This window comes from Parus major, chromosome 2 (genome assembly GCF_001522545.3).
Source record: "Parus major isolate Abel chromosome 2, Parus_major1.1, whole genome shotgun sequence".
NCBI classification, from domain to species: domain Eukaryota; kingdom Metazoa; phylum Chordata; class Aves; order Passeriformes; family Paridae; genus Parus; species Parus major.
In genome coordinates this window covers 131,620,309-131,640,687 of record NC_031769.1, presented here as the reverse complement: position 1 = coordinate 131,640,687, position 20,379 = coordinate 131,620,309, and the positions used below count along the sequence as shown (strand labels likewise).

Sequence of the window (20,379 nt, the reverse complement as noted above, 5' to 3'; positions counted from 1 at the left end):
GCTACGGCTGACTTGTTCCTCTAAATCTCACGCCTTCAGACTGACATCTTATCTGTCTTACTTGAGCAATAAATCATCTCAAAGCATGGTGGTCCCATTCCTCGTTATTCATCTTGACACCTTATCCAGTAATGCTGTTTTAAATCCAGGTTCTCAAAGGAAATATGATTAATGTGTGCTTTCAGTCAGGTCTGTCTCTTTTTAGTACTTTTTAAAAATCAGATCAAATTTGACAGAGCAGTAGGAAAATAAAGCTATTTAGTTTCCAAAACTGTTTTGAAAACAGATCTCTGGAGAGAGATCTTACGAATGCTTCTTTGGAAAAGATTGCAGAAGTCATTATTGAATCTCTCCTAGTAAAAGCTCATTAGCATATATAGGCTGATGGGGGAAGAAAGTTTTTTCACTGCTTGCAGAACAATCAGCGATCTGTTTTTCAAAAATAATATCCAGAAAATCAGTGAGTTCCTGTCATATGGAGAATAGTAATTAATGCATTGTTTTAGAATGATATTACCATTCAATAAGGGTCCTATATCATCAGTGGAAACAGAAATATTCTGCATTTCAATATAAAAAGTTACACAGAAGAGAAGGTCACCATTTCCTGAGTTGAATGTGCCTCTGAGGTTCTTTTTGTGTTTTTTCCAAGATTTATAGTTCTATTTAAGAGGAATAGTTGCCCTTATTAAAGAAATCAGTGTGTTAAAAGAGTCACTATGGTTTCACTGTGCAGTTAGCTATGAAAGTACTATGAATTACTAGAGTTTGCTTCTTGGCTGCTGTTTAAAGGCTTCTGTATCAAAAATGTTTTGCTGTGTACTCCTGCCAGTAATGATGTAGACTTCTATCAGAAACCTTCTTTTGGCCAACTTTTTGAGAAAGGTAGGGAAGGGAATTCAAATGAGGAGAAAGGGATTTTGATTTAAGTGGATATACCAAATACTAAAACAAATGGCTGGTACCAAAATTTCATTCACAAACTTCAATTTTTTTTTTCCAGTAGAGCTCTAAAACTATTTTCTTCAATTAAAGGCTTGGAGGTTTACCCCTTCTCTAAAAGCAGCAGAGAAGACATCTTTGCTACAGTCCTAACCAGCAAACAAGCCCTTGGAGAAAGCCATCTCATAGCAGGGACTTTGTTTCTTTGCAATTCCTCTCTTAGCAAAAAATCTTTGAGAAATACATGCTAGGAGAGTCTGAGTGGTTTATAGTGCCTCATAATAAACATAGATTGGTCATGAGCACTTCCTTCATCAGCACTCTGAATCCTTCCTGGCCATCCAAACACTCATTCACTAATTTTTCTTGGCAGACACTTGATACCCTCTCCAGTACAAACCATCCTTCTACCCAGCCTGTCTTTTGACAGTGCCACAAATGGATCATTCCCAGAAAAACTGGGTGTTGTATGTCAGATTTGGTTCCTTTCAGGGGTAATAGAAAGGTTGACCTCAGAGTAAAATTTAGAGAGTAAATCATACAGCTTTTTTCCTTAACAAGAAACAGAAATTACTGGAAGTTTTCTTTATAAGTACATATACACAAACAAAATCTCACAGACATCCAGTTAAATATGTTCAACAGTATTTTAGAACAGACATTATATAAAAGTATATACATATAATGTATGAAAAATGTATGAGTTAATTAATAGATATGCAGTAAGAATATGGTTCCCAAGGTGTCCTATAAGATAATAATAATTTTTTAAATATCCTCAGCAAAAACAATATACAGCCAGATGCTGGGGGGAAGAATAAAATAAAGGGGGGAATAAAGTAATTATCCTAGTCCAAATAATACGTGCATAATGACATAATAATACCATTATTGAAACCAAAAGAAGAGCAAAATCAGCACACAACCCCAGCTATGTGGCAGCCCACAGCCTATAGCAAGAGCAGAGTGAAGGTGGCAGCCAGGCTATTGCCTTTGGCTTAACAGAACCAAATTAAAGAGGAGAGTGAAGGGCAAAGCTCACACAGGAACGTTCCTTCCTGCACTATCCCAGACTCCAGGAAACCACCTGAGGAAACCAAGAGCTGGAGACAGGTCTCAGTGTAAATATCTTTTCAGACACTTCCATTTTCCAGTGGAAAAAGATAAAGAAAATATGCATAAATTTCAGAGGAATACATTCTCAAAGCTAAAGCAGAAAGTTCTTAAAAAAAAAAAAAAAAGATAAAATAAGACATTAGAAAAGAAATTACAGTAAGATATCTATATATACTTTAATTTAAAGCCAATGGTGGAGTATGAGAGCCCAAACACTAAACAGTATTCTTAAAAATATACCATGTTAGCCAGCTGAGGAGAATCAGACTGACAGATACCCATGATGTCAAAAGTATTCCAAGCAAGTTTTGAAGTTTATTTGCTGATAATACTAGATTAGGAGAAATTCCTGACTACCTTGAATGCAGAGAGGCTCAGCAGAGACTTTGACAAATTAAAGGTCTGGGAAATCACCAACCATATGAAGTTTAATGAAGACTAAGCACTGGATTCTGCACCTGGGATTGGATGTACAGACTGGAAAATGAGAGTCTGAAGACCAGCACCACAAAAAGCAACCTGGGGGTCACTGGCAAGTTGAACATGAGTCAGCAGTGCCCTGACATCCAGGAGAGCCAACCCTGTCCTGGGGGGTATCAGGCACAGCATGGCCAGCCAGGCAAGGGAGGGGATTGTCCTGCTCTGCTCAGCTCTGCTCTGCTCTGCTCTGCTCTGCTCTGCTCTGCTCTGCTCAGCTCTGCTCTGCTCAGCTCTGCTCTGCTCTGCTCAGCTCTGCTCTGCTCAGCTCTGCTCTGCTCTGCTCTGCTCTGCTCTGCTCTAGGGCGGCCTCACAGCGAGTGCTTGGGGCAGTTTTGGGCACCACAAAATAAGAAAGATATAAAGGCACTAGAGGCCACCCAAAGCATGGCAATGAAGATAGTGAAGAGCCTTGAGGAGAAGCTGTATGAGGAGCAGATCAGGTTGCTTGGTCTGTTCATTCTGGAGAAGGGGAGACTGAGAGGAGACCTCATTGCAATCTGGAGGTTCCTCCTGAGGGAAAGAGGAGGGGCAGGCACTGATCTCTGTGGTGCCAGTGACAGGACCTGAGGGAATGGCTTGAAATTGTGTCAGAGGAGGATTAGGTTGAATTTTAGAAAAAGCTTCTTCACCCAGAGGTGACGTTGGGCACTGGAACAGTTCCCCAGGGAAGTGGTTACAACACCAAGCCTGACAGAGCTCAGGAAGTGTTTGGACAATGCTCTCAGACACTTGGTGTGACTCTTGGAGCTGTTCTATGCAGGGCCGGGAGTTGGACTTTGATGATTGTTTTGGGTAATTTCCAACTCAGGAGTTTCTATGATTCTGTTAAATTTAATATGGTCCTTGTAGCCAATGAAGAGTTCTGTGCCACACCTAGAGCAGTCAATCAAATGTGCTAGGCCTGTTCTCCGGCCTTGACAGCCTGCATACACACAGGCTAGCTTACACTAGCTTACATCCTTCCCAAAACAGGGTTTTATCAGGCATTCTGCCTGGAGGAAACTGAGCCCAGTTCATGCTATTTCATAAATTGTCCTTGAATCAGGGGCACCTTATCAATGTGTCCAGCACAAAGCTATGCCACAGAGAGCACAGGCTCTTTAAACAATATAGATGATCAAGACTATGTCCTGGTCCTATCTTCCTTACTGGTCTAGACTAAGCCTTAAATTCCTTGATGAGATTAGAAATCTCAGATTGTTTTCAAATTATGATTTTCAATAACCCAATTCTAGCCCAAAATCTTTTTCTGAAGGCTTTTAAAGAAAAACAGTAAGCAACTATAAAACAGCTGTTCAAAGACAGCCTTCTGGAATTGCAGTGTTAAGGTTTTGGATTTCTTAAAGGCATTAATCTTCACTGTCTCTTTGCAGAGACTCACCTGTTTTCAAAACCGAGAGTGTAGTTACTCTCTGGAAAAAATGTGCTTTCAGAGTCTTCCAGACACTACAGCAATCAGAAATTATATGGCTTTTCTCTCCAGTTTGTCAATATTTGTACTGAATTACTGAAAGATTAGAAAACACTACCAGAGAAACTTTAAAAAAATGATGATTAGAACTGGCTACTTGGAAAACAATCCTTTCTGGAATTGTTGCATAGCCAGAGGGGAATTCCATAAAGTGCCTAAGGAAACCCTCATAGAAGAAGCAAAGAAATAGGTCTCACAAGAAGATCTTTGATTTAGCCTTGGTATCTCCTGCTTTAGGCAGACCATTCCCTTGATATCTGACCTTGATATATTCCCTTGATATCTGAAGATGGAAAGAAATTGTTTGTGAGGTTTGGGTTAAGGAGAGGGAAGGTTCACAGTGAGAAAGGATCCTGTCCTAAAGGCAGTGAAACTGATTTAAAGCCACTTTACCTGGGACAGTATGTGGCTTGTAACTTTTGCACTGGGTAAGATGGACTGCACTATGGGAAAATGTTGTAGATCCTAAATAGGTTCCAGATAAAAACTTGGTTCACTCAATATTTTTGGGTGCTAGGTATTAAAAACAAGTCAGAAGCATCATCCTACCTCTCTCAGTTTCTGATGAACTTGTAAGCATTTAATAATCTTACAAGGAAATACTAATTTTAGAACTACTTGATACTATTTTGGCTGTTATATTTTCCATGAAGCAGATGCAGACACAATAAATGCTCATTGTAACATATGTAGTAAATGGAAAATCTCGTCCTGTTGCCATAGGTAAAAACCTACACTCTTTGGCTGCAGTTTTTTAATTAGTTGCAGAGTTGGAAGGCATTGTGGTCAGATTCTTGTCTACAGAAACAGAAACACTTTCTAAAATCTGGCTGATTCATACAGCAAGTGCCCAATTTCATCAAGAAGCATTTTTTTAGACCAGAAAACTAAAAAAATCCATCCCAAAACACAAACTAAAAACCCCACACTGATAGCACAATCCATCTGCCAGCTTGAAATAAGTCCCAATGACAGGAATCCCAGAGTTTGCACTCAGTCTCCTTTTCCCTCTTCACTAATCTGGTAAGTTCTGCAGTAGTAATGTACTGCTAAAGATTTATAAAACTGTCTTTTAAATCAGGCCCTGGCTCTGAACCACACTAGTCTGTGGCAGAAAGCAACACAGGGAGCAGTACAGAATCCTTATACCCAGTGACTTTGTAATCACTAACAATTACAAAGAATATCACTTATTATACAAAGACCAAGTAAAGATGTAACAGATGTTATCTGTTTCAATGAATGATAGACTAAAATTATTATGAAAAATTTGGTTTTTCACTTATTAATGAATACACTTTAATAAAACCAGTGTTATGAAGCACAGGCATTTTTCCAGTCTAAAATGCTGTTAATACTTTTAAATGTGAAAGAGAAGGTATCAGTACAATCCCTTGTACTGTATATTGTTGGTAGGATTTTTGAGGATGCTCTTGTATTTTTCAGTTGTCTTTACAGCAGTATTGGAAATGACAGCTTGTAATCTCATTGCTCTGCCATAAGCATATGTACAGAGAATCAAATTTACACGTCATTTGGCAGACCTTTCAAGTTTCTTTATTTTAAAGTCAAAGCAAAATTAATATTATTGCTCTCCAGCTCAGTTTTCATTAGAACCCCAATTAAAATAAGGCATCCATACTAGTGAAAATCCACGTTGCCAAGTGTGTAGTACAGCTGTGGGCTGTGGGTCCTATAGAAAGGATTTAAACAATTTTTCAATTGTTGTAATGGATGTTTTCTAATACATGTCTCCTGTGAGCCTGGAAGAGCCACTGAAGACTTTGTTTACTGCTTTTTACAAGCAGGAGATGAATTTTAATGCCATTCATAATAGACCTGTTAACTCAATCAGAGATGCTCTTATTTCATTAATTTACTGAAGAAATTTAACAAAAACAGCATTATGGGGACAGCTGTGATGTAGGAAATAACATTTCCATGGGAACAACGCTTCCGGCCAATATATGTACTTGTCTGCCAATTCACATCAAAGAGAGACATTGCAGGTTCAAAATTATAATGACTTTGTCTCTGGAGATCCACTTGGTCAAAAATTATTCTATTAACTTATTGGTGGTATAAATCTCTAATAGCTATTGGACTGACTTAATTATTAGGTTTATTTTTGAAATTACAACAAGAAAGTTGGTGGGATAAATAGAGCAGTGTTTATATAATCCATTTTGTTATGTATATTACTATTCAAAGAAAACTAGTGGCAACATCTCAAAATACAAGTAGCAATATTGTGATATGAAATTTCTTTTTTCAAAGGTCTTTTTCATTACAAATCAGGAATACCTCACCTGCTGCAGTACATAGGTTGACTTGAGCTGTATCTCCCCCTCTCTAGTAGATGTAAAGCTATCAACACTGCTTTATTATTATAAATTAATAGAAGTATAACTTCTTCCATGACATCTCTAGCAAATTTTTTTCAAATAAGAACAAATGGCAAAGTAATTTGGGGTCAGGGAATTATTTACAAAACATAACCACAGAAAATGAATGATGCAGAAAAAACACTGTAACAGCTAGCTGTTTCCAAATGCTAGCAGTTGAATTACACACAGAGCTTCAGAGATTTTTGATAAGATTTCTCACCTTCTCTGATAGAATAATTGGTTATTTTTAAAAATAAAAATACAGTTAATATTATTTGTTAATTTAAATTGCAGTTATAATGAAGATTATATTAATATTTGTCTAGTGTTGATAAATTTTCGAGTTTTCATCTACAAAGTTACAGAAAAGCTTTATTACTCTCATTACAGTAATGAATCTTTGATAAAATCCCTTTCTTTGATACAGTGAACTAGTCATTTACTCTGTGTGGATGCAAAAAAAGTCTAGCAAGAAAATTAGTTGAGGTCTAGAAGTCTTGCATTAGTCAGCTGCATTCATTGGTAATAAAAGATAAACGTATTAGCTCAGAAAGTTTGGCAATAATTTACATTGTAGTCAAAGACCAAGTGAGCTTTGAATAACACCCAAATTCTTTTCGTTTAGAAAGCATCTTTTTTAACCTCACCTAGAAGAGAAGTTGTGTTTGTAAAAGCTGGGTAACAACTAGCTTGCTAAATTAAAACTGATCATGAGCAACCTAATTTAATAGAGACTGTTCTCTTGCAGGAACGCACCTTGCACGTACTTAATCTGAAAGTTAACTGTTGTGTGCCTGTTCCAACCTGCTGCTGAATTAGACTTCCAACAGGGATGGAGGAAAGGGCCCAGTTTTCTGTATTAACACTGCTTGTGGCAATCTACACTGCAAACTTGTTCTTGCTGCTCACTGTTGTTTCTGGAAGGGCTGAATAGAGCTCTATGAGATGAAATGCAAGCAGTGAATTGCTAAAACAGATATTAAATCCAGTATGTGTCCCAGACCATAAATCACCAGAGAAATAATGTAAAATCCAGTCAGGAAAATGAGAAAAAATTCAGACTTGAAGGCTAAAATGCTCAAAAGTAAACAGAAGAGACATCATGTTTTGCCTGAGGGTAAGAAGTACCATGATTTATCATCCTGCTAAACTGAAATTGCTGTGAGGGAGATTTACTTGTTTAGAAAATTCATTGACAGAAAACTTTGGAAGATAGAAATGGGGGAACTGGACAGGATGCACTACTGAGATTACATTAAGAGAAAAATCACATTATACTCAGGGAAGAGCTGGATGTCTTGAAAGGGCTTTTTTAAAATAAATTTCTGTCAGTAATATGGATCTCACTATAGCTGCATCTATATTTCACTCATGAAAGACTGTATTTCTTTGATTAGTACTGCACAAATGGAATCTGCTCAGGCTCATTTTAATGCTTATATGAATGTATGTGGCAGTGGCTGTCTAAAGAATAAAACAACTCTGACACTTCCTTCATCCTTGTGAATTCGGGTTGCTTGAGGACTCTGAAAAATCAGGGTCAGAATAGGCACTGCTAACATCTCCAAAACTCATAGCATGTCTCTGAACTGATCTTCTGGGACTGAGAACTGAACGGACATGAGCAAGAGATCTGAAGCCGTAATTACTTCAACCAAAGAGACATTATCTGGGACATCATGATCTTGCCTGTCTGACTTTTGTCACTTTGATAAAATGACTTTGAGTAGCTTTTGGTCTCTGGGGGAAATTATAAAAGCACACAGAAAACTTATCATCATAAAAAAGAAAATGTGAGCAAAGGTATCTCACATCTTTCTGAACCCAAGCCTGTACCCTTTGTTTTTCTGAGCTGGAGGAGGCAAGTCTATGGCCAAATGCCCATGCTGAGACAATGTGTACATGGCACCCACCATGCAAGTTTGAAGCATCTTTCCTCTTTTTTACCTTGGGCTACTTGTTGTGGCTACTGTCTGGGAAGTGCTGGGCTCCTAGTGGTGATTTAAGGAAATTTGATTTCCTGCTGGGAGCTATCTGATCACACATCTCCCAGCTTGTTTAGCCAGCACCTTATGGACTTTAGGAGAAGTATAAACACCACACAGGTACAGTGAAATTACTGAAAATGTTCAGATGTTCAGTAAAAAACATTAATATCACATATATGGGCAATGCCCAACCAGTGGGGCATTTCCATAACTATTAAGCACATAATAGGAACACCAACATTGGGCCCCTTATCTCTAGTTAAAGTATAGTACTTGGTAGATGGGCCTGGCAATGTGTTTCAAAGGCAATAGCACAAATCCAGCAACTGCATTTTAGAAATACTTCTAAGAAGTAATATGAAGGAGTTTATATTTGCTTCTTGGAAGGCCAAGCGGTAAACTTATTACTTTTAATGAAGTACATTTTTAAGAATATATATTAATTTTACAGAATCTTGTCACTCTTCTATTAAAATAAAAGCTGAAAAGAGAACATACATCATTAAGACAGAGCTATATCTGTCCAATCATAATTTCCAAGAAAGAAAGAAAGAAAGAAAGAAAAAAGCCTTATAAGCTTCAATATTCAATCCCTTGTTTTTATGTTTCTATACCACTTTTAGTTTTTGCTGTTGCTATTGTCACTAGATCTGTTGTGTTCAATCATGTAAAAATAAAGATAAAAAAATCTATCTATTTGAAACCTTATGATACAATCTAGCTTTAAATATTTTCAGAAAATGAATCTTTTTATAACACACTTAAAAGTGCAAAACCTAATTTCAACATTTATATTTGCTTCAAACCCTCATTTTAATTTTTTCCTTCATCTCTGCTTCCTTGCATGTCTACAGGGCTTTCTCCCTGCATTTGTTGTGGTTTTGTTTGGTTTAAACTACTGATGAACAGTTTTTAAATTAACTTTAGTAACAGGAGTGCACCAGTGCTTTATGGATCACAGTCAGATTTGTCTCAACAGAGGTAAAAGTGCAGGCTGCATTTCATGGAGAGGGAAGCAGTCTCTAAGATATTGCATTGTAGTCACAGTAAAATACCCTGAGTTCCTTGCTGGATGCCTTATATCAAAGCTGTGGACAGTTTCAAATGACTTATTTTTACTGTTCAGCTGTTAATAATGTGTGCTTCCAAATTCATTAATTTCTTATATCCCAGTGTATCAAAATTATTTTACTAACAGTAAAGGAGCCTATATATCTTTTGTATTTACTCCAAAGTAAAAGGAAAAACAGATCTTCAAGGGTTCTATAGACAGTGACAAATAACTTAGGTGACTTTACTAGATTTCTTAAATTATTTTTATTCCATTCTCAGTACAGATTTCATAAAAATGTATTTGTTCATATAATTCCATTTGGAACCACTGTTCTTTTGCATATTTTTCCATTATATTTTTCCAGAAGCTACAGATTATTTTCTTCTAAATGTCATCTATGAAAATGTAGAAAACCAAATGGCCAAATTATCATCCATGTGTGTTGAGACCCAGTAGCTCTATGAATTCATAGTTTTGAATATTTTCCTTTCTGTAGAAAACTAAAGGTAAAAATCTTACATTAAAAAGTAATGTCTCTGAATGTATGCTTCAAATGGGTAAGAGGTTTATAAACTCCTAACAGACTCCATTCAGATCAATAACACTAGGAAAGTCTTACTGAAAAAACCTTGGTTTTGGTCCTCTGATTTTAAAGACACAGAATGGCAATATGTAAGCAGCTCTACTTATCTAGTCATAACAGTGCAGAAGAGTTATGTTAGAGAGACACAAAATAAAGTTGCTGCTTCTTGTTCAAGGACCCAGTGCATCACACCTGCCCCAATTGCCTGGATAATGCAACATTTTGCAGCTGAAAAGAGCTGGTGAACATTGTACTGCAACCTGCCATTCTCATCCCAGGAATGACAAGATCACTTTGTTGTCACGTTGAAAAAGTTGTTAGACCAACATCTTCTGTTGAGAGCTGCAGGTAACTGCATTTCAGGTTTTCCCTGAAAACCTACATGAACATTGACATAGTTGGACCCAAGTTCTCTCTCCCTCAGAAGTGACACTGGATGAACCCTTATTTATCTATCTATCTATCTATCTATCTATCTATCTATCTATCTATCTATCTATCTATCTATCTATCTATCTATCTATCTCTCTCTGTTGGAAGCACAGATTACCTGTACTGCAATTCTGCTAAAAGACTGATCATGCAGTGGGGAGTCTCAAGCTACCATTTTCTCTTCCAAACATATGTGTGGCCTGTTTGGCTACAAAGGTTAGATAAAATCACCTTCTTTTATCTAATAGTGCAGTTGAAGCAATCATCAAAATAACTTTGAAATAGCTTTAAAAAACCAAACAGCACATACACATTGAAAATCGATTCTCAGTGTCTTATCTTTTGTACAGTTTTTTTTATTTTTATCAGAAAAAAGATTTTCAAAACCATTACTGGCTTCCACCCCTGTGAAGGAGCTTGCAAAGACTGCATTGACATGTTGACATTTAGTTGTTAATAGATGCAGTCACAGTGGAAGGGTCATAAACCTGAAATACTAAAATTACAGTTTAATGAAAAACTAAGTAACAAATACTCATCAGGAATCACTTTTTAAACCTACAAATCAAATTCTCTAAAGAATTTTTTCTACTGAATTAACTACAACTAGAAAGTGAATTTGAAATTAATCTTTATACCTAACAAAGGAAGGAGCACAAAAAGCATGAAGAAACTTTAAAAAGAGAAAAGGTTTTGTTTCTGAAGAAATACATTCCTTAAAGCCATACATTGCGCTCTGTTTCTTGAATTTTTAAATGCTCTGCAAAATTACATCCCAACTGAATTTTTCCATTACAAATTTTCCTTTCTTGGTTGTGTTATCTTCCTACTCAATCAGCTCTATTCCTTCTACCATCTTTCAGAATTCACTTCCTTTCTTCACACAGGATATCACTGATTCCTTCCAAATACATAGCAAAACTCTGTGACTTGCACATGCCTTTTATTTCCCATCTCTGCCCTCTCTGTCCACTCACACAGATAATTGATTTGTCCACTCTCTCACCATTTCAAATGACAGATACTGCAGTGCTTTTCTCCAGCCCTGGCAATTAACCCTCTCCAGGATACTAGAGAAGAGATAAGTTTCATAGCGTTTCTATTTGACTTTCTCATCTTCCTCCACACATCAGTAAAAAGTTACATTCTTTTACACAGCTGTACATAATTCATCCTTATTTCTTAGTATCCTAGGACTTGCCCCTTATATTTATCGTCTCTCATTCAAGACTGAAAGATCAACTCCTGATCATCAAACTTGTCCCTCACCCACTTGATATATTTTTAGCAAGCACCTCATGTTTTGTCCTCATTGTCTTGAATGCTTGAAAACAGCTCTCCAAAAGCATTCACAAAGATACTTTATTTTCTCTCCTCAAATTGCCTCTTAGCATTCATTCTCTGTAGTCAAGATGCCCCCAGTACTGTGTTGTACCTGTCTGCGTCACGTGGAACATCTTTGTTCTTCTGTGCTTCCCTCTCTGGACTTGTATGTTACTTCATGATTTAGACTCTGTGTGCTTGGAACAGAAGTTGTATTTTTCCATTGTATTTCAACATTGAAATCCTGCTCTGTGACTACATTTGCTGTGTATCCACATGGTGAAATAAAATTATTGTGACTATCCAAATTAATTCTTAGGATTGATATTTAAAAAAAATATTAAGAAAGGATAAAATTTAGAGCAGCCTTATACAGGTTACCTTCAATAAAAAGTATTAATGATCAAAGATTGTATCTAAGAAGCCTTTATTTTTGACTCTAAGGTTATCAAGGAGATAGAGGAAGAAAAAAAGTCAGTGAACTCTGCATAATAAATACTCAACAGCAAAGCTGGAACCACCCTTTGTTTGCTAAACATGTACTGCAGAGAAAGAACACAATTATGATTTCCCTATAGGTCAAGCAGATGCCTAAGTTTGTTTTACAAGGCTTAATTAAGGTAAAATCTGATGCTGCAACTATTTCTGCCAAAAAAAGGTTAATTGATTTAATGTGTTCCAGTGTTCCAAAAGCTAATGCCTTATATTGTGCCAAGGTACTCTTGGAAATAGGCATGGAATGAATTAGTGATGGATGTCCGTGTTTACAGTCATTTCAACCCCCCCATGATCTCAGCAGATTGAAGACCTTAGTGTAACTATTACCATCACTCATGAAGTATACAAACACAGTAACATCAAGAGGTATGAGGTGTTTTTAACAAGGTAATTTTTGATGATGCCACCATTGTGAGCAGCCCCTAAATTTTAGAATTCCAAGAGGAAAGGTGACTGCTGTCCAACTACAGATGAACCTCTGAAGTAAAAGTATATCTTGAAAATTCCCATCTTCAATACAGCTTTCCTTGGTGCCCAAGATCTCAAGATCTACATGATAATTTACTACTATTCTACCAAGGAAAAATTGGCTGCCTTTGTTCTGCTGGGTCTCTCAAATGCCTATTGATATGTTTAACTGAAATGTTTGGTTAGTTTTAATATTTATGGTGTGCCTGAAAACATTCTTTTTTGGAAGCTGAATTCACTGCCTTATCTTATAAATTGCCAGGTATGTGTTATTTTAAAAATTGCCAGATTAATGAGCAGAAAGCACTGAATTTTCAAGAATGTTGACAATTGATCCTGCCTTCAGGCTTGTCCATTGAATACACAAGTAATAATATTTCAATATGTTAATGAGACACAAGTATGTGTGTATATAAATGTGTGTACATACCTATATCTGCCCCTATCCAGGAATCAATCTGGCTTTTCTGTTTGGTTCTTACCCTAGAAAAATGTTCAGAAAATCCTAAAAAATGAGCAGTGACTCTGCCATGGGAAAGGAAGGTGAATGTAAACTTTTTTTTTTATTCACAACTTGCATACTAGAAGTGGTCAATAATATTAGAGACTGATTTCCATAAAGGGAGCCAAAATCTAACACAAACAAAAGTCACTACACAATGGTCACTGAATAACATCTTGTTTCTTTACAGAGTAGAGACTCCTGACTTGTGTCACTTCTTCCTGAAGGCAGAGAGTAGCTAGAAATCAGAACAAGCTAGCACAGGAAACAAGGAGCTGTTTCTCATAAAGGACTTTACTTTCTATGGGGGTCAGCATATTGGCTAAAGACCAGCTTGAGTGAAATCTAGAAATGAGGAACAGAGTCATGCTTTTGAAAGGCAGGACTTTCAGATCCATTAGACCGGGAAATTAATGGGAAATGGAAGAGAAAAAGGTCTTTAAATAATCCTTTCACACACTACCATACAGCAGTCCCTGGAACACATATGCCAAGGCACTCTTAAATTAAGACAGCTGTTTCTAAACAGTTTTTGCTAAAATCTGAAGTGCATGAACATGAGTGAAGGAAGGATGGCACAATATGTAAAGGCAGCAGTATGGCTATATTAGTTCATATCACAAGACTATACACTAGGATTTTGATTCTCTCTTTGTATCCTCTTTGTTTTGAGTATGTTATGTGAGCATATACAAGCATATACATGTATAAGTTTGTAGCAAAGAAAGAAAATGGATTTCCATAGATTGCTCTGGGATAACCTTAATGTATATGAGCACAATTTTACAGGCTTAAGTTATTTATAGGTAGCGCAGAATTGTCAGGCTAAAAGAAAACTTATTTTTTCTGAGATTTTCTGCCATTCTTGTGTGACTGAGAATGGGTTCAAGAATATTAATCAAATCTGAAACTAATTTTTTCTAATGAAGAAAGAGTATTGTTGTATTTCTCTCAATGTGACATACATGGATTTTGCAATACAAAATGTCAAACATTTACATTGTTTTAAGGATTTGTGTCAAAACGTATAATTCTAGACTGTTATCTGATAAAACCAGAGCCAATTGTGCTGCAATGTTTCTGAATACAACACAGCAGCTGAAGTGCATGACCCTTCCACAATACAGCAATTCTTTACAGTTATTCATATGGAACAAAAAAAATATTTTTGATAATTTTGATATTGCTGAGTTTTCACTCAACAAAACATTTTTCCATGAAATAATAATTCAAGTAGGAAATATAACAAAGAAGCTTACAATTTTACTGTTTATTACAGTCAAACCCAAACTTTAGCCTAAACTAATTTAAAAAATAATATGCTGCAGTTGTATGCATATTAATGAGTCAAGTTGGTGTGCTGCTTCATTTGGTATGCAGAACAAGTTCATTGAAGCTGAGAATGAAACTTGATTAAATATGAAAGCATGATGACTGAAAGCAAAAACAAACAAAAAAAGCTGTAGAGAGCATAGGCAATAAGCAAGCAAAGGGAATATAAAGGGAAGAAAAGTAGGGTACTCATACAGGAGAAAGAATCTATCTATATAAACAGAAATATATTTTACCTGTCGTCCTCTTTCCCTTCCTCAGCTTGGTCTTCTTGAGCTTTTTCATCGTGCCCTGATTCTTTGATTTCCTCCTTATCACAGTTCTCTGTCACCTCTTGCCCTTCCCCTTTTTCATTAATTTCTTGCTCTTTTGCTTTTTCCTCCTCCTCCTCTTTTTCTTCCTCCTCAGGAAATACTTCATCTTGTTCATCCCCTTCCACCCCTCCCTCTTTTTTCCCCTCTATATCTCTTGTCCTTCTGAAGTCAACAAAAATTGGAAAAGGCATGCAAAAAGGAAAAAGAAAATAATAAATTAAAGTTAAGGTCATGGAGAAGAACATGCATGAAGAAAAGAAACGCAAAAGAAATGAAATAAAAACTAAAGGATAGAAGCAGACATAATGAAAGTCATGCTGGCTAGGAGTCCAGCCTACACTACAGAGCCTTGGAACATTTTCTTAGTAAGTCCCTATTCAAATAAAACTTTCATGGCAATACCTCACATTTAGAAAGAAATGTATGACAGAAACAGTGTTGTCCTAGCAATATTCATATAAGCAGATGCTTAACTTTTGAAAATGCTTTCTTTTAAGAGGATAATTATTTGAAAATTACTATAGCTGATGGAGGTGGGTTCCACCTTCTAGAAAAATTATCTTTCATTTGTGCACCAAATGAAAGCCAAAGCTCCTCTGACTGAACACAGGGTGCAGGTAAAGAAAATGCTGTGTTTTGGTCATAAGTACACAATGTACCACTTGTTGAAGAGCAGCTCAATGATTGTACACCTACAGTTATATTGGACTAGTGTAAGTATTAAATAAATTGAATTGATCTATGTTAAAAATAAACCATCTATAAAAGTTCAACATTCTATTTAAAAGAACAATCATATGCCTCTGCTGGCACAAATTTCCAAGTTAAACTGTCTTTTCAGCCATATTAAGTATATTTTACAAAATGGTTTTCATAAAGTGTGTCCCCAGTGCTTGCTGACAGCATATGTTTGTTATTTCAGTGAATGTTAGGTAATTCAAGATGACAAAACTTGGCTAAAAACAAATTCCATGAAGACTTCAAAAAGCATTAGATAAAAAAGACATTTAAGCCATTCTAGGCAAAATGCTAATGTCAAATACAAATATTGGTAAGGGTTCCATTACTAAAATCACACAGCTACAGCTGACACTGTAGCTCATCACGCTCACCTTATTTTCTTGTTTCCCCTCGGGCGCTCAGACTGGACAGACATGTAGCTGGTGCTGCTGAAACGGGAAGCGCTGCTGGTGCGGGACACGGCCGAGACATCGCTGACATCGCTGTCCGAGGACTTATTGGAAACATTGTCCGAGCCTCGGTGAGGGTCCCGCCCTGACCGATACTGCAAGAGGAAAGGGACAAAGATATGGTGTTGTTGTGACATGCTACCACACATCAGCTATGGACCTGGTCCCTCCTGCCATCTAAACTGCTTTTGTCACTGCACTGCCTGAACTTTTAAAATGAAGTTTTTCCCTGATACAGAATAGAAGTTATGTCTTGGTTTCCATTATTTCTATTTTACTCTGCTTTTCTATCCCAGTTAACTTAGCTCTGCAGTTTCAACTTGTACAAAATTTCCAGCATGTCCGAAAGTTTCACAAAGCTTAGAAAAGACATCTAAACCCTCATAGAATACTCTTACCACAACTGTTTCACCAGTACAGAAAGAAAAGCAGAGAGATTAGTGACTTGCCTGATTACTGAGCTCATGAAAGATTAAACAGGAGACAGAATGTGCTGCATGCTATCTATAAAGTACATGTCTCTTTTGGGGCCTTGCCTGTTTACAGCAACTTCTAACTGACAAATGTTATTTTTTTCCCCCCACGTAAACAGATAGATAAGATTATCAAATCAAAAGACAAAGCAATGTTGCAGCTGTGCAAACAAACCTGCATCTTGCTGAACTGCTGGCCTGGAAGTCTGAAAAGATGGGTCTGGACTAGAGGTAATTTGTAGGGAAAATGTGCATGTGCCTCAGAAACTAAAAGATTACAAAGGTATTTGAGCTTGTTAGCAGTAACATCAAACATGACTGGTGATCAGCAATAAGGCTATATGACATGGACAGTATCATGCAGCAGTATTCAGGTTAGATCTGAACAAAATACGATGGCTATTTGTTTTTGCTACAAATTAGCACTAAATTAATGTTAAATCTGTGCCGCTCTGCATGGCACTGTATGCAAAAATAGCAGAAAGATATTTTTCCTTCTCTTCATATAAAGGCATTTCTCTCTATACAGAAATCTGATGGGCTGCTACAGGTAATCTTTTCAGGAAAATAGTACTTCAAGGTGAATTGTCAATGATCACCAGGTGATTGTTGGGAAATGAGATGGTACAGAATGATACAAAGAGCAGCACAGACAGGACTAAAAGCAAACAGTGGGAAAAATAATCTGCCTAACACATCAGTGGCTTGTTGAGCTCTTGGGGATAGCAACATTGTACTCAGCCACGTGAGGAAAATAATTCATCATGTAAAATGGCAGACCTGTGTAGCACTGCAGAAGAGAAGAGTGTCCAGGTTTAGCCATTAAACTGGTCCCTTTTTTATAGTTAGAATAACTGTCTTTCATGAACTATATAGATCATTTCTTTCTGTTCTCTTATAAGGAAAGTTACACTGAGAAATATTCTGAAATACTGTGCAGTATCTAAATGGGATTTCAGATTTATATAAATAAGATTTCAAAAAAGCATTTCAGTGCCTTCCTCAGAAAGTATTTTTACACTTAGAAATAGTAAGTTATTTTGCTCATTTTAAGACAGGGAAATTAACAAGAAAAAATGCTCATGTAAGTTAGACCACACAACTGCTGCAGAGAGTGACCAATCATAGCCATAACTCCACAGTTACAAAAATGGTTGCATATTCTACACCAATCTTTATCATTCTTCCTGATCTGTAGTAATTTACATACTTGTGTCCATCAACAACCATTCAAGTGCCTCCCAGCCTTTAAATGTGAAAGTGAACTTAGACACCCAAAAACTCAGAGTACCTCTGTGATAATAGTGTTCAAAAGTTTTAATATTTACTGACTGGTTCTATTGATGCCATTAATGTTTTTGCTTGATGAAGAAGACAGTGCATATAATTACTTAGATATCCAATTGGGAATGTAAAATCAATGATTAAACAGCTGTCCTGATCATCAGCAATAATGGAACATTATACCAAAAATAAAAGTTTCCTTTTCAGAAACTCCTTTTAAAAGAGCAATTACTTAGTTTTTACCTTTGACAAATAAAAAATAATTATGCCTAGAAAAATGTGTATATTTTGTAAAAAAACCAACCTTATATGTAAGTTTGATTTTGTTTTAGTCAATACAATTGACTAAGATTGTAATAATCTAGTGAGATATATACTGAAGACTGAGAATTGTTTTGGCAAGAAAAGCAACTTAAAAGTAAATTATTTTAGAAATATAATGTGAAAAAATAATCTAAATATATAAAATCATTACCTTGTCTCTTTTTTTCTCAATAGTACATAAACATATTTCCCATCAAATGTTTTTTGTTGGGACAGATGTCACTGAAATATTATTTGACTGTTACAGCTTCAGGATGTTTTAAGATTAAAATTGGGAAAGTTAATTGATCTTTTCACTAAATCTGAGTGTCTTAATATACAATATTTTTTAAAGGTTTTGTTTATACCTTGTCTGAGTTACAGTATCAGCATCTGCTAGCTCCCTACCAAGGAAACATCTAGTATATAAAATTAAATTGTCTTTCTTGCTGGACAAAGTTCAGACACCTCATATTCACCCATTAACTGCTCCTAATTACCTTTTATTCTGCTGCTGAGGTGTATTTTTAACCTTATATCTGACTTAATTTTCTTTAGGAAATGGATTACAGTAGTGTATTGCACATTAGTGTTCCCATAACTCCAGCACAGAAGAGCAATGGAGCATTATTGCTTGTCTGACAGAAGCCATGTGACATGTTTTTAGTTTTGCATTTGTTTCCTAAACTGTGGTTCTATGCAAGGCAGCTTTTGAAGTGCTCCTTTGCTGTCTGCCTCAAGAGTAAAATGGCACTTCCATTGTGCAAATATTGATTTTTTTAAAAGTATTCGTTTCTTCCATGTCGTATACTCCAACTGTAAAATGCAACCATTTTTCCAGTTTTGTGCTATTGTTTTTTCAGTTATTGTGTGGTTAAAGTTGTCCCAAAGCATCCCATCTTCATATATTTCATATCCTTCCTTCCTTTCTTCCTCCAAATTTCACTTTCTTTTTTCCTAAATGTCACCCACTGTATGACAAGACCAACTATCGGACTGAAAAAGTAAGTTTTAACTAAGCACCGTTCCCCCATTATATCTGAAAAACAGATACCATTTCCCATCCCTCTCCAGTGCTGTCCCTACATCCTGTGCTGTAGGATTTGCACCATCTGACTGCACATTGACAGGGAACTGCAGCCCCCATGGCTGGATCAGCATGGCCTGATCTGTAACTGAGTTACATCACCAGCTCCTGCAACGACCCTGTGTGCTCCAATATCCCTCAGCAGAAAACATGAGTCACTAAAGAGCATCACAGCTCCTCTGGGCTGAACAATTAGGTGTCCAAGGTGTGGTGAAATGTACCTGCACACTATAAAGATTAACTAAAAGGCTCCTTTCAGATTGTATTTTTTTTCTTTTTTAAATACCAGCCACGACAGTAGGAAAATTCTCTCCTGACTTTCCCCAGGCTGGAAATACAGGCCTCTTTCGTTGGAACACATCTAAATTCTCATTTCCACCCCAATAAAGACTCCTATAATAACGGCAACATTCTGGACTTTATGACCCATTAAGCAGTCAACCCAAGCTCTTCAAGCTGTTTTAAAAATGGGAAGTCTGCTGAAATCAGAGAGATTGATTAAAAGTTGTTTTTGTAATTTTAATAGTAAAATGGTTTTGTCCTGTTTTGCAGTGTTGAAGAATGAGAATAATTTCGTTATTACAGTTTCTATCAAACAAGTATTCCAAAATTTCTAAAAGCATTTTTATCTGTGTTAGTAGAATAGCTGGAGAGCCTAACAAAAGGACAGTTTGGGGTTAGTGCCTATGCCTTTTAACTTCAAGAGATTACTGGCCTTTAGTGATAAATTTGTGATTATCAAACCTGAAAAAAAACCCCAACCTACTCTGTTTCTTAGTACAACAACCTCTGCAAATGTTTTGACCTCTTTGTGAACCACCAGTAAATAGCTGACAGGACACATAGAGCTGCAACTCATCTGACATTGATGCTCTTATTTCTGAAAAGAAACTGGGTGGAACTTCTAGTTCAAAAGGAGTTTTAAAGTGTTTCATGTTGCTTTACTCTATTGTTACCAGTCTTCCATCTTGGACTATTCAGTCATGCAGCTGTCCAGGCAATTGACATTGTCAGTGATTTCTAAACGTCTTTCTATTTTATTATCTTTTCTTTTTTTATAGTCTACTCATCAGGTTTTATTTGCTAGCATTTACATAGGGACATACAAATCTGGTCAATGTTTTTAGTGATCAAAATGTTGGGAAGATGTTT

At 36.4% G+C, this 20,379-nt stretch overlaps 1 protein-coding gene across 45 annotated transcripts in view; it reads right to left on the bottom strand.

Annotated features, from left to right (window-relative positions):
• RIMS2 (regulating synaptic membrane exocytosis 2) overlaps window positions 1–20,379 on the bottom strand; it is a 443,102-nt gene that overhangs the window by 56,296 nt on the left and 366,427 nt on the right. For 32 of the 45 annotated variants that reach the window (XM_033512408.1, XM_015618869.2, XM_033512391.1 and 29 more), the window contains one exon: window positions 16,003–16,175. The exons of the other annotated variants lie outside the window; for them this stretch is intronic. In XM_033512408.1, coding sequence (XP_033368299.1) covers window positions 16,003–16,175 — 173 coding nt within the window. The remainder of the gene's footprint in view (window positions 1–16,002; window positions 16,176–20,379) is intronic. 45 annotated transcript variants of the gene reach the window in all.